The 12569-nt window shown below is 51.2% G+C and overlaps 1 protein-coding gene across 18 annotated transcripts in view; it reads right to left on the bottom strand.

Annotated features, from left to right (window-relative positions):
- The window catches only part of PTPRF (protein tyrosine phosphatase receptor type F), a 375185-nt gene that overhangs the window by 11828 nt on the left and 350788 nt on the right, over nucleotides 1-12569 (bottom strand). For all 18 annotated transcript variants that reach the window (XM_088169800.1, XM_088169793.1, XM_088169799.1 and 15 more), the window contains 2 exons: nucleotides 6558-6681; nucleotides 4505-4680 (listed from right to left, as the gene is read on the bottom strand). In XM_088169800.1, coding sequence (XP_088025926.1) covers nucleotides 4505-4680; nucleotides 6558-6681 — 300 coding nt within the window. The remainder of the gene's footprint in view (nucleotides 1-4504; nucleotides 4681-6557; nucleotides 6682-12569) is intronic.

The raw sequence follows: 12569 nt of genomic DNA on the forward strand, positions 1-12569 counted from the left end.
GGTTTTTTTTTCAGTGAAGCCCCAAGCTCTCTATTTAATTGGCACCCTGAGCATCCCTGTTTTATCTGGTACCTGGCTCCTCCACCCTGCAGAGCTACAGTGTGTGGCTGACAGGAGGAAGACTTCATTCCACCCATGTGCACCACACCGAAAACGGTTTCCCACCCTAGGAGAGAGGACTGAATGGAAGATGATCTGTGTTTGTCAAGGAATAGTAAACTTAATTATTAGCAGAACGTGTTTACAGGGGAATATGTGGGAAGGGAAACAATAAGCTTAATTAGGAATCAATGAAGTTATGCCTTTTAATTGAAACCACTTGCAGGAGGGTGAGGCTTGTGAGAGTTAAGAGCCCTCATCCTGCACTCTGGCTCTGGAGTGCAGCAACCTGGAGTCAGAGGGATGCAGCTCTCCCTGCTTTTTGAGTTCTGCTCTCAGTAAGACCAGCCCTGGCAGAAATGCCTGGAGCAAGGCTGCCTAATGAGGTACTGCAGGTGCCTGAGCAAGCAGAGCAACTCTGCTGCCTCCTGCCCAGGGTCTCCTGCCATTTGGGCTGCTATGCTGCCTTGGATCTGTGGCAATATGGCAGGCTCTGCAAAATAGTCAGAATTCCTCTTCCTTGCTTGGCACAGAGCATTTGATGTTGACTGGCTGCAGCACCAGCATCTTGGAGGTCCCAAACATTTTTTCACAGCTAAACTGATCCCATCCTCATGAGTGGGTGGCAGCTGCATGCTGTCTCCACAAGCCTGAGTTTGTCTTGCCTGGCTTGGGGATGATGTGATCCTCTCTAAGGGAGAGGAGAGCATCATGGCATCCTGCAAATGCTGGGGACAGCTGCTTGCTGTAGTTTGCAGGGGATGTTTCAGGGGAACAGCACAGCCTGTGCCTGAACCTACACGTCAGGGACAGCAGTCCCCTCCTGCCACCCACATGCTGCAGGGCTGTGTATTCGAGCACAAAACAAACTTCAGAGGAGTTCCTTGTGTGGGATAATAGCAATGCCTGGGCTGGTAATTGAAAATTATTTATTCATGACCAGATAAGAGTCAGTCACATTTTCTGCCAAATTTACCCATAATGTTTATGCCCCATTTTCAAGCTCTGTAAATTTTATGCTGAAGCCGATGCACTGTGGCACTAAAGCAGATAAGAGATGTTTTCTTCTGGCAGTGCTTGTTTCTCATTAACTTAAGGAGCACAGTAATGTCCTGAACAGCCATTTATTGCAGCTTTGTTGAGTGGCTCCTGTCCCTCCCCTTTGATGCCCTGAGCCCAAGAGCAGCCGGGCACCTCTCTTCAGCTTGAGAGCTGTGTTCTGCTCCCGGGCCCTCTCACAAGCTCCAGATGGCATTGCTGTCAGCAAGAGGGCTGGAGCATGCATGATGTGGCTGCCAGGCTTCTCTTCCCCAGGGCCCTTGAGCACCAGCCTCTTAACACCCTTTCCTGGGGACATGAAATGCCAGGGGAGATCACACCCCAGAGATGGCTGCTTGGTGCTCTGGACTGGAACAGAACATGCCAAAGCACTGCTCTGGGAGACCTTGCTCTGCCAGGCTCTAGGGGATAGCCCAGGGTAGGAGAAATCCTGCTTTAATACCTCTCTCCTGGCAACACAGCCCGGCAGGGACGCACCAGGCTTGCAGCTTCGGGAAAGCTAATCTACAATGTGTGTTTCTGAACTGCCACCAAATGATTCTGAAACTGATTGTAAAGCTTTGAAGGCAGCTAAATTGAACAATCCAGCCATTTCTATCCTTTATGTGCTTCTCACTTTGTGAAAACATGAAAAAGGGAGGATGATTTAGACCATCAAGCCAGCTGAAATTGCAGACCATAAAAGCTGATGCTCTTTAAAGATTTTTTTTTTTCCTCTGCAGCTCAGGAACCCTTTAAAGCAGTGTCACCCCCACAGGGCTGCCAAGCTGCTGCTGGTCCTGGTTGACTTATCACAGCACTACTGAGGGTGACCTGGGGAGCTCGCCTGGAAAGGCAGCAGAGCCTGCACTGCACTGGGCACCTCGCCATGAGGCCTTGCTACCTACCCCAGGCTCTGCAGCTGGAGAGACAGCCCTGTGCCTGTGCCAAAGCCCCTGGGCAAGGGGACTTTCAAGCAAGGTCACCCTTGGGTAATGCTGTGATGCCATGTGACTGCCTGGAGCAGTGCTGTCCCACAGCAGCATGAGCATCAGCAGGCAGCAATGCTGCAGGGACCCAAGGGGTTACATCAGATGAAGTTTGAAGGCTCTGGAGCGGAATGAACTTCAAAACAGTGACTCATGCTGAAAGTTTGGACCAATGGGCAGTGATTGGGATTAGGATCTTCACTGGTCCCAAAAAGATGTGCTCCCAAGAGAGCTCTAGCCATCACCAAAATGGCATGAGGAAAAGCATAGCAGGAAGGTGTCTAAAAGCCATCTTGCCTTGGAAGATGCTGAAAAAGACAACAAAAACTCCCAGAGAAAATAATCTCCTGAAAGTCCACTTCACAGCTCCCCAAGCAGGGCCCTGCTGTGAGGGAATGCCCTAAGACACCTACAGGGTACAGCAAACACATCCAGGGAAGTCCTTGCTGTGGATCACTGGTTCAACTCAGAAGTAACCAGTCTTCTCCACTGCCTCTCCTGGCAACCTGCCTCTCCCACAGTGCCAGAGAAAACTGCCCACTTCTCATTAGTGCTGGGGATGTGCCAAAGAGGCAGCAGGGCATAGGCAGGCAGTGCCAGGGAGCAAATGCAGGGGTCTGGGTCTGGTCAGGTCAGCCTAGAGTCCCTGGGCAGTGTGCCCAATCAGGCAGGCTGCCTGAGATTCTGTGAGGGCTCTGGTCACCTCCTGCCCATAACAAGGATTCAATGTCACCAAAAGCCTGACCACATGCACTGTGTTTGGGACAGAAACCAATACTGCAGGATGATAGGATGAGCTGTGCTGGGGGGAGATAACACACAGCTCAGCAGCACAGACATCTGAGGCAAAGACAAGTCCCTCTGGGGTCAAAGGAAACCTGTTATCTTCAAGAAACATGCACCTTGGAATGCCTTGCCATAACTAAGAAGCCCAGAAGTTAAGTGAGTCAGGATTCCAGGCATGGATTTATTTGGCAACCCAGAAGCACTTTTCCCTGTTCTTCAAATATATGCTCCATCATTGAAATGTGAAGGCACAAAAAAGTCCCTATATAACCCTCAGCTGCAGAGCACAGTTGATCAGAAACTTCTGATTTTGCTTAGTCTGTGTGCCAAGCCCTGAGCCACAGGGCAGGTCAGAATCATTTCCCTGCCTGTTTAGGCTGTGTCGGTGACAGTGGCCATTGGGCAGAATAGGCAGGGCTCTGCAGCAGGAAGCACAGTGCAAAGCTGAGATTGGATCTCTAGAGACAGCTCATCTTCAAGGAATGCTCTTTTTCGCTGCAGGCTGTAGGGCATTTGAAGAGCCCAGGAAACCCATCAACAGTGCCTGTTCTTTGTACATTAGGAAAAGCAGATCTGTTTTGCCATGGTGATTGGTGCTTCCAGCCACTTCCTCCCAGCCAGAGTGGGCTGGGACACCCCTGCAAGCATTTTGGTGTTAAAGCTTTCAAAAGGAGGGAGAGCATGCAGGCAAAAGTTTTAACTAAACCCAAACTTGACCATTTCTGCTTCTCAAGAATGAGCTTATTGGGCTAAAAATAATCAGTGCTTCACAGCTTGAGTGCACAAGCCCCTTCTGCTGTTGGCATGGCAACACTAAAATATTCTGCTAGTACAAACGCTCACCACTAAAATTTTACTTTTAGGAACAAACTGAATCATGAGAAGCAGAAGCTGCCTCCTCCTTGGGCAGGCTTTGCCCAAAGGGTGCATCTGGGCGCAGGAGCACTTGGTCCCAGCTTACAGACTCCTGCTTAAGGGGCTGAGTAAGAACCTCTGTCACGAAAACTGCAGTGTATCATCTGCAGTGAGGGCTCTCACTCCTTCTCCAACTCACGCCTTCCTCATGGTCTGCAGGCAGCTTTGCGTTTATTACATCAGAATATCTAATCCTGGCAGTGTAAGCTGATCATTTATACATGTTGTCATTGGACAAGGCACAAATTAGTCTTGTTATTGCAATGAGACCCTGTCAGCCATTCTCTTGCATTGCCAGAAATGCCCTGCCAGGCTGCTAGATGCTGCTGGTACCACCCCACTATTGCAGCTTCTCAGCTTCTGGGATGGTCCACACTCCCCATCTCAGAGCTTTCCTTCTCCCCTTTGATGTGAGTGATGTGGGCAGGAAAGGATGGGTGTGCATGCAGACATGCAGGCAAAATAGAGGTAAATGAGCAGGACAGCAACAGGAAGTTGTGCCATCCTTTTGCCCCACCAGGGATATGCTTACAAGGCATTTGTTGCCGGGCTGCATGAAGCAGTGAGCCACATCACTGGAACTGCCTCTCCCTGGGTACCCCTATGCTGTGAAGTGCTCCCATTCCTCTTTTCTGCCCCACAACAGTTCCAGAAAAAAGAGAAAGCACACACTGTACCCTGGACTTCTCTTCCAGCCTGGTCATCATGACTATAGTTGCTGTTCTCTGCTCCCACACCATCCTCCAGAAGTCGCTGAGGGTTTCTGGCAGCGGTCCCTGTGTGGCGATGTAGGCATTCTGCTTCCGATACCCATCAATGTAATTGGCATTGATGTAATCACTGCCTGGGACCCCTATGGAGGAGAAAGAGGGCAAGAGTTACTGGGGTAAGCCCACAGCCCTCTACCTACTGCTCTGCTGGGCCCTGCAGGCAGGAGAAGAGGCTGTCATGTTCACAAGACTCTTGACAAGTCTCCTTTATGGGGTGATGTCAGGATCTCTCCCAGGGATCCTGCAAAGGACAGGGATGGTGCCTGAAAAAAGAGGAACCCTTTGTAACTCCCACATTAATGCAACAAGCAGGCAACACCAAAGCAGAGAGACAGCTGCCACACGCACACAAAGGAAAATTCACAGGCAGGAATATTAAGGAGCTCATTCGGCCCCAAGCAACTGACTGAAATAATTGTCTTAAATTCACCGGCAATTTGTTATGGTCCTACAGCACCTTTTAAAAATGAAGCTCCTTTATTAGCTTGTCTCTGTTAGCAAGGGATGTCAGGCAGGGAATGTCCTCCCACCCTTCCTGTAGGGATGACTATCCCCAAAGAGACAGAGATCTTCCTCCCATCACCACTGAAACTCTTCAGTGTGAGACCCCCACTGCTGCCTGCTGGCAGAGGCTGCTCCACCCCCCCACATAGCCTCCACCACTTTAAGGAAAGGAATTTTTCGTAAAGGCCTTTAAAATGCAAACACATAGTTATTAAAATAAATTCGGCAAAGCAGAGGCCTAAGGCTATTTCCCAGCCCTGCTCGGCATGGGCTGCCCAGGCTGCAGGGAGAGAAAGCAGCAGGAATCTCATTGTCTCCCCAGGAGAGAGCATCTGCATTTCATTAGAGGAAGGAAATAAAGCTGGGGGTCACCCCTCGTCCTTTTGTCCTGGGGAAAATCCTACAGGTCTGTTCTGCAGGTCTCAGCAGTCTCCAGCAGACACAGAGTGCTGGCAGCTCTGGGGGAGTGGCAGCAGCTGGAGTGCAGTGCTTCCCTCCCTTGGCATGGGCGGCATGGACCTGGCAGGGTGCTTCGGGAACAGTTCCCGGGAAGGCACAGACACGACTTACAGCAACTGAGTCAGGCTGGCAAACAGGGATTCCCCCACGTGCTCACCCCACAGCTGTCTGCAAGGGCTTGCCCATGAGAAGAAATGCCAAGCCTTCACATTGCTGCTGCTGCTTAACAGGGCTTGCTGTGAGGGACTGTTTGGCCCCCTCTCCTCCTCTTGAAGAGGATGAATAGTACATTACCATTAGAAAAGGCTTTTCCATCTCCCAAAAAAAGGATGCTAGTGACTGTAGGGCCATCTGTGTACAAAGCCAGGCTTTAGCTCCTTCCCCAAGCAGGGGTGTATTTAATTAGCTGTATTTTCCTCATCCTCCATCAGTGGGCTCAGATCTGGGTGTGCAGAGCTGGGTGCTGGTTTATAAAACAAGGGGTATGGGTGAGCCTGGGCTCCAGCTCCTCTGTGTGCAAGAGGACTAGAAACATGTATTAGCCCAAACTCCAGGGATGTGGGGCTGGTTCTTGGAGCCATGAGGGTCAGTGCTATGGCAAACAGGGCCTGATGGTCCCGCGGAGGACAGGGATGTGCGGAGTCTGAGGTCCCAGGGGAAGGAGCACCCCTCATCCTGTGCTGCTCTGGGCACTTAGTTGGAACCATATACTTACTGACAAGTCCCAGAGAAAGATACTGGCCCTACAATTGTGTTGGGACAGAGGGTGGCAGTGGCACTGCTCCGGACAGTGTGGGAACACTGAGAAAGTGTTTCCCAGTGAGGACCCTGGGAAAGCTCTAGAGTGCCCTTTCTCCTCTGGCCAGCCAGAACACATATTTGATCATGCTGATGCTTGGTGTTTGTCCCTGCTCAGCTCAGAACCCAGAAAAAGATGGTCTCCTTTCTACAGTAAGGTTCAGCTGCTTGATGGGATGCCCACTCCAGTTACTCTTACCATCAATGGAAGTCAGGATGACACGTGAGTGGTCATAGGCTATCACATTTGCATAGCGGTTTTTCGGTTTATTCACTTCCAGGTTGGAGTTCTCCCAGGTGAACTGCTGCCCAGGATCAATGGACTGTGGAGAGAAAGAGAAGAAAGGAATTGGTATCAGTTACAGCACAATGGAGTGCTACAGCACATAGGTTTCAGTTAGGAAATCTGCATTGCCCTGCACACCTTTCCCCAGGCCAGACACAGCTTCCACAAGTGTCCACGGAACACCCATGGAATTAGCATCAAGCCAGACCACACCAAAAACCAGTTTCCAGTGGGACATGCATCCCACGATCTGCAGGCAAAGCAGTTCCTCACTGAGGCAGCCTGCTGCAGATAAGCCTTCATCTCCTCTGCTGCGTGGTCATCCTTTCCTCTGGATATACCCATCAGCAGAAATTCGGTCTTCTGCCAGGATTCCAGAGAGCCCTGACTGTGCAGATCTTGACCTAGTGGTTTTATAAGCTGTTGAACTGAAGTCTCTTGAAATATAGCAAGCCCTGGGTGTCTTGTGTCCCAGGAGCTTTTGGTATTAGTGTCCTGCAAGACAACCTATGAGCTTTTGCCAGGGAACAGCCATGAAAATTAATAGGTTACTACCCACTGCTCCAGCTACTTATGCAATGTAAACACCTCTTGTTTGAGTTAATAGAGTGACAAGAAACTATAAACCTGGAGAAGAGACGTGATTATAAATCTTGGCCTCCGCACTATGCAACTGCCTGAAAAGCACACATCCCACTCCCACCTGGCCTTGCACACCCAGTGCTTCTTCCATGAGCCACGTGCTGGTGCACCCAGTCCACAGCTGCTCCATGGCCAGGCAGCCTATTCCCAAAGCCTTCTCTATCGACTCAGCCCATGCACAAAGCAAGGTGAACAAGGACCATACCCAAAGCACCCTCTGAGGCGGGATGGTGATGCCCCAGAGACACATGAGACACCCAGGTTAAGACACCTGCCTCCTGCAGGGACTTGCTCTGCACATGCAGCCCTGGGCAAGCTGGGGGCAAGCAGCTACAGCAGAAATCAGTCATCCCATGAACCCCCCTCCCCCCAGAATTAACAACACCATCAAAACCTTCTTAAAATCTTGCTCCAGCTCAGGGTCTCTGAAACTTTGCTGGCCCACAGACAAAAACAATGGGGAAACAGGCCAAGGGAAGCACTGCACGCTGTGCTCCCTGCAGGCATCCGTGTTCATCGCTTGGCAGAGCTGTGTCAGAAGGTTTCTCAGGCAGTGAAATACCTGTCTGTCAGCTCTGCATCAGCTGTGAGCAAAAGGCCGAGGTGGGAGGCACAGCTCCCTGATTGGGCTGACATGAACAGCTCTCATGGTCCCTCTGCTCAGTTCCACCAACCACCAGCTATGCACAAAGTGACACCCATCAATGTCCCCTCTGCTCCTATGCCGTGGAGCAAGCACTTCCCAAGCAGCCAGCAACGGGTGCAGGCACTGGCTTGAGTATGGAGCACAGGCACTGCCTGCATTGCTGCACTAGCCCCGAGGGCTTTGCAGCACAATGCAGAGCACGGGCCAGTGCTGTGCCAGGTGGCAGCTGTCTGTCCCCAGGTGCGGCCCAGGCTGCCTGCAGGTAGAGGGGCCAGTGCTGACGAAAATGCACAGGAGGATGTGACATCACAGCAATGCTAATAGGTAGTTTGGGAAATGTAGGATGTAAATAGACATTTCCTACAGAAAACCTGTAATTTTCTATTATCAGTGTAATAAGCAGGCAGCTGCTGTGCTCAGAGGCGCTGCAGCCAGGATGGTGGGAGTGGAGGCTGCAAGCACCACTTCTGACTGCAAACCCAGTGGCCTGACTGCCACAGACCTTACACACTCCTCTGCCCAGGCACAGAGACATCTCCACACAGCTCACAGCTCTCTGGGGCACTTCATTTCCTTCAGGCACCAGTATTTTGCTTTCAGAATAGGCTGCTCAGGGGATCAGCTCTTTGGATGCTCCCCACTCTCAGCCATGTGGCAGGGTAGACTGCTACCCACCAAGGGTGGGCCTGAACTGCACAAGGGGAATGCAGAAATTATCAAAACCATGAAAAAATAAGAGGAATATAATATGAAAGGACTTCGTGGTTTGGAATACAGATAAGTAAGAGGAGTTTTGACGTCAGTCTGATCAATACGAAGCACTGAAGGAGAAGCACAAATAGACAAATTAATGAGGAAAATATGGACCCACCAATGCCTATTAGAAACATAAATAACACCTATTTTTCAAAAAGGTGGCCTTAGTCTGCACAGACAGCCCATGCAGAGACTTGACTAGCTGGTGGTGGAGCTGAGACTGGCTCTGAAGGTATCAGTGAGCATCTTCTTGCTGTGAAGAAGCAACACAAGAATGCATCAGCTGTAATTGCACTCTGTGAACACTCTCAATGGGCACAGGTGGGTGCTGGAATGAGTCCTACCCCTGCAGCAGAGGCAAGCAGAGCTCAGTGCAGTTGTTCACACTCAATCTATGCTGCAAATCATTGCCAAAAGGCTGCAGGGCTGACCCAGCTGTGGGGTGTGGAGTGCTTTGCACAGCAAGTCTGTGTCCTGCCACAGCAGAGGAAAGGGTTACTTCCTGGGGGAGGAAAAGGCTGCCAAGAGCCCCCAGAAGGGAGGAGGAGCATCAAGGTGTTGCCATTAGGGTTAATAGCTTTGATGTGCAATGGGTATGTGCAGAAATGGTCTAATCATCATCAGCCTCTTAAGAGGGCAAACAGGTGAGAAAGTCAGAACTAATACAGCACCTGAGTGCAAAGAGGCTCTAATTAAATACTCCTGCAAATTAGTGACTCATTTAGAAGTAAAATGATTTAATTTAAACTCTGGTGATGAATTAATGTACACCTGTTCCCCCCTTTAAGGCAAACAAATGAGTAAATAAATGGGAGGATGATGGGCTGCTTGGAGAGAGTTGGAGTCCTTACATGGAGTAGTGGTTGGCAAGTCTTGTCCCATCTCTGTACAATGCTCTGCAGCCCCGGTGTGTGGTAGCACTGTCTCATCTCCCCACCTTGCTCCACAATTGCCCTGGCAATAGGAGTCTGCTCCTGTTCCTTTCTGGGGCTCACGGAAATCACTGCTTCATCCCAAAACTTCATCAGAGTAACACTTCCAACACATTCTTCCTAGAAAGCAGAAGGGCTGGGAAATTGGAAGGAAATGAGCCAGGAGCAAACTTAAAAGCACCATGACTTTTGCTTTGCTTTCAAGTGACAGGGAGATGCTGTAAGACAGCAAGTGCAAATTAAGTAAAAGCCCAATTAGTAAAACTCCTCCTTCCCAGCATGGAAGTGCAAGGAACAATTTCACCAAAGCAGTTCAGGGATCCCTGCTGCTACTGCCATAAAGACAGAGTCAGACCATTGAAAAGGGATTGGAAAAAGGCTCTTTCCTTGACAGACTCTAGAGCACTTTACAAATGCCTTGAAAATGTCTCTGAATGCCAGTTTGACTCTCAGATATAGTCCACCTCGGGCTTGCTGCTCCCCCTGCCTTAGTGCCGTTCCAAAATCCCTCTGCATGCTGAGGCCCTGCTGCTGCCTCTGCTGCTGGCAGACGAGGAGAGCCCAGGCAGGTAGTGCCCTAGAGCAGCACGGCAGCTCAGGGAGCTGCACAAGGGCACGGGGACACAAAGATGCTCAGGCAGTGAGTGCTTCCTGTCCTCCTGTGAAATCAACCACATTAGCAGGAGCATTGACCACTGTCAATCTGCGCCGCGCCTCAAATGAGGACATAATGTGCTTCTGAATCAATTGCTGGCATCACTTCAGCCTTATTATTCCTATTACTGGAACGTGAGTGCCGTGTGCCTGCCAGGCAGCTTCCCCATGAGCCCATTAAACCCACGGCAAGCTCATTAAACCAAGGCTCCCTGGGTGCTACCTGGATCCTGGGCCCAGCACCTGCGGGGCTCACTGGCCTCAGGGATCCAAGCACCTCTCCCACTACCTAACCTGCCTTGCCAGGGCTGCAGGCATGGGAGATGCACAGTCCTCAGTGTCTTTATGGGAAATGTAAGTGAATACAGGGTTTGGGCAAACCACCAGTGTTTCTCTCCACAGAAAACTGTGAGGAAAGGTTTGCAGCCTCCCTACCACACTAGGAAGCAGGAGCACAAATCTCAAATCTCATACACAACCTAAAGATTACTAAGAGCTAATGTGCCAGGCAGTGCCACGCTGCCAGGCTCTCATCACCTGCTTTGCTCTGCTCCTGGGGCCATACACTGGATGGACATGCTAGATGGGCTGGATACGAAGGGCAAGAGCCACAAGTTGCAGTCTGGAAAGGAATAAAGGAAAGATCTTCCCCTGGGAAGGTGATGCAGGATCTAGAGCACTACAAGAGAGCAGGAACCAGTGCTGGTTGGAGCCAGCCCGTCCTGTGTTTGCTAACAACGCCGAAGGGGACAGCAATGCTCGGCTCACTGGATCCCACAGCAAGAGTGTGAGATGTGGTGCGTGTGTGCCGGCCAGTTTGTCCCAGGGCAGGTACTCCTGCACCATCCAGGGGCAGGATCCTGCCCCGGGAGCACAGGCTGCAGTGTGGAATGGTGCCCACAGGAGGAGCTCCAACACAGCGACAGCGCCTGCCACCACCTGCACATCCACAGTCGGGGGATCAGCCTTCTTTCCTACTTATTTAATTCCATTAATCCCCCACTGTAAATTCGCTGTAGCTTTCACTGTACACTAAAAATGAAATACTTTCCTGGTGCAGCCAGGCCAGAAGCAGCAGCCAGACCCTTGTGCCCTGCTCCCCAGCTTGCTGCCTGCCTGTACAGCCTGATGGGGCTGCGCTCTGACCCACACCAGAGCAGATGGCAGCAGTGAACTGTGCCTGCAGACGGCTCAGCTCCCAGCAATTGCATTTCAGCCTCTCCTGCTGCACCAGGAGTACCAGGAGGTACAGCTGGGAGGGCTCCTAGGTGCCAGGGGCAAAGGCTAACCCACAGCTCATGAGCCTGCTCTCACTGGAGCCAGTCCATAGCTTGCTCTGTGCTGGCTTTGTCACACGGGCTGCATGGCCATGCGGGCTGCCAAACTGGTGTGAGCAGTATTATTTGTTCTCTGACCTGTGGGAATTGAGGTCAGATGGCTGTGAGAAATCTCTGCCACCCTTCCTGCCCCTTTCCCAGGCATGTGGGGAGGTGCTGACAGGTCTTGTTTCATATCACCTGTGTCTAGGTTACCCTGCTATTGCTTGCACAGCCAAGGCAAGCACCAGACTGATGGCTCTAGGCCAGCTGGCCTCAATGGTTAGAAGTGCTGTTAAATATTTGCTCTCTGCCTGTGGTGCCACTGCTCCTGGAATGTGAGCCATCTATAAACAGCCCTGCACCCCACAGAGATGTTACACTGACAGGCTGCTCTACAAAAACACTTAAAATGCAACTATTTCAAAGCACAATCAAACAGCAAATGGGCCTTCGGGGTTCACCTGCCATGCCTTCCTCCCTTGTGCCTCCCTACTCAGCTGTGCCCATTCTGGCAGTGCCATTATGCCATGGGGAACAGGGTCAGGGCCTTCACTTCTCGAAGTGCTGGGTCACCACTCAGCTCTACATAAGGTCTGGGGCCCACAGAGTCCCAGGGTGAGCACTGGGACCGTATCAATGCTTTACTGCATATGCAAGCATGTTCCTGTCTCTCGGGCTCCTGAAGGGGCTGCACAGCCAGCTCCCCTCCCACCTCTGCTATTTCCACATCCACTCTGCAGATTTCCTTAGTCAGCAGCACACACCATGCCTATCCTGCCCTGCAGCCCTCCTATCAAAGGGAGTTGTTGCCCTGCCAAACCCACACATACAGGGACTGGGATGAGAGCAGACCCACTGCCGCAGCAGTCCTGCACAGGCAGCTGCTGTTCTCTTCAAACTCAGTCCAGGATTCTTCTCACTGGCATTTTAAATGGGAAATGATTGCATCCCCACATGCCTACAAGGAGCAAGCCCT

Source organism: Sturnus vulgaris, chromosome 9 (assembly GCF_052056855.1).
Source record: "Sturnus vulgaris isolate bStuVul1 chromosome 9, bStuVul1.hap1, whole genome shotgun sequence".
Lineage (NCBI taxonomy): Eukaryota > Metazoa > Chordata > Aves > Passeriformes > Sturnidae > Sturnus > Sturnus vulgaris.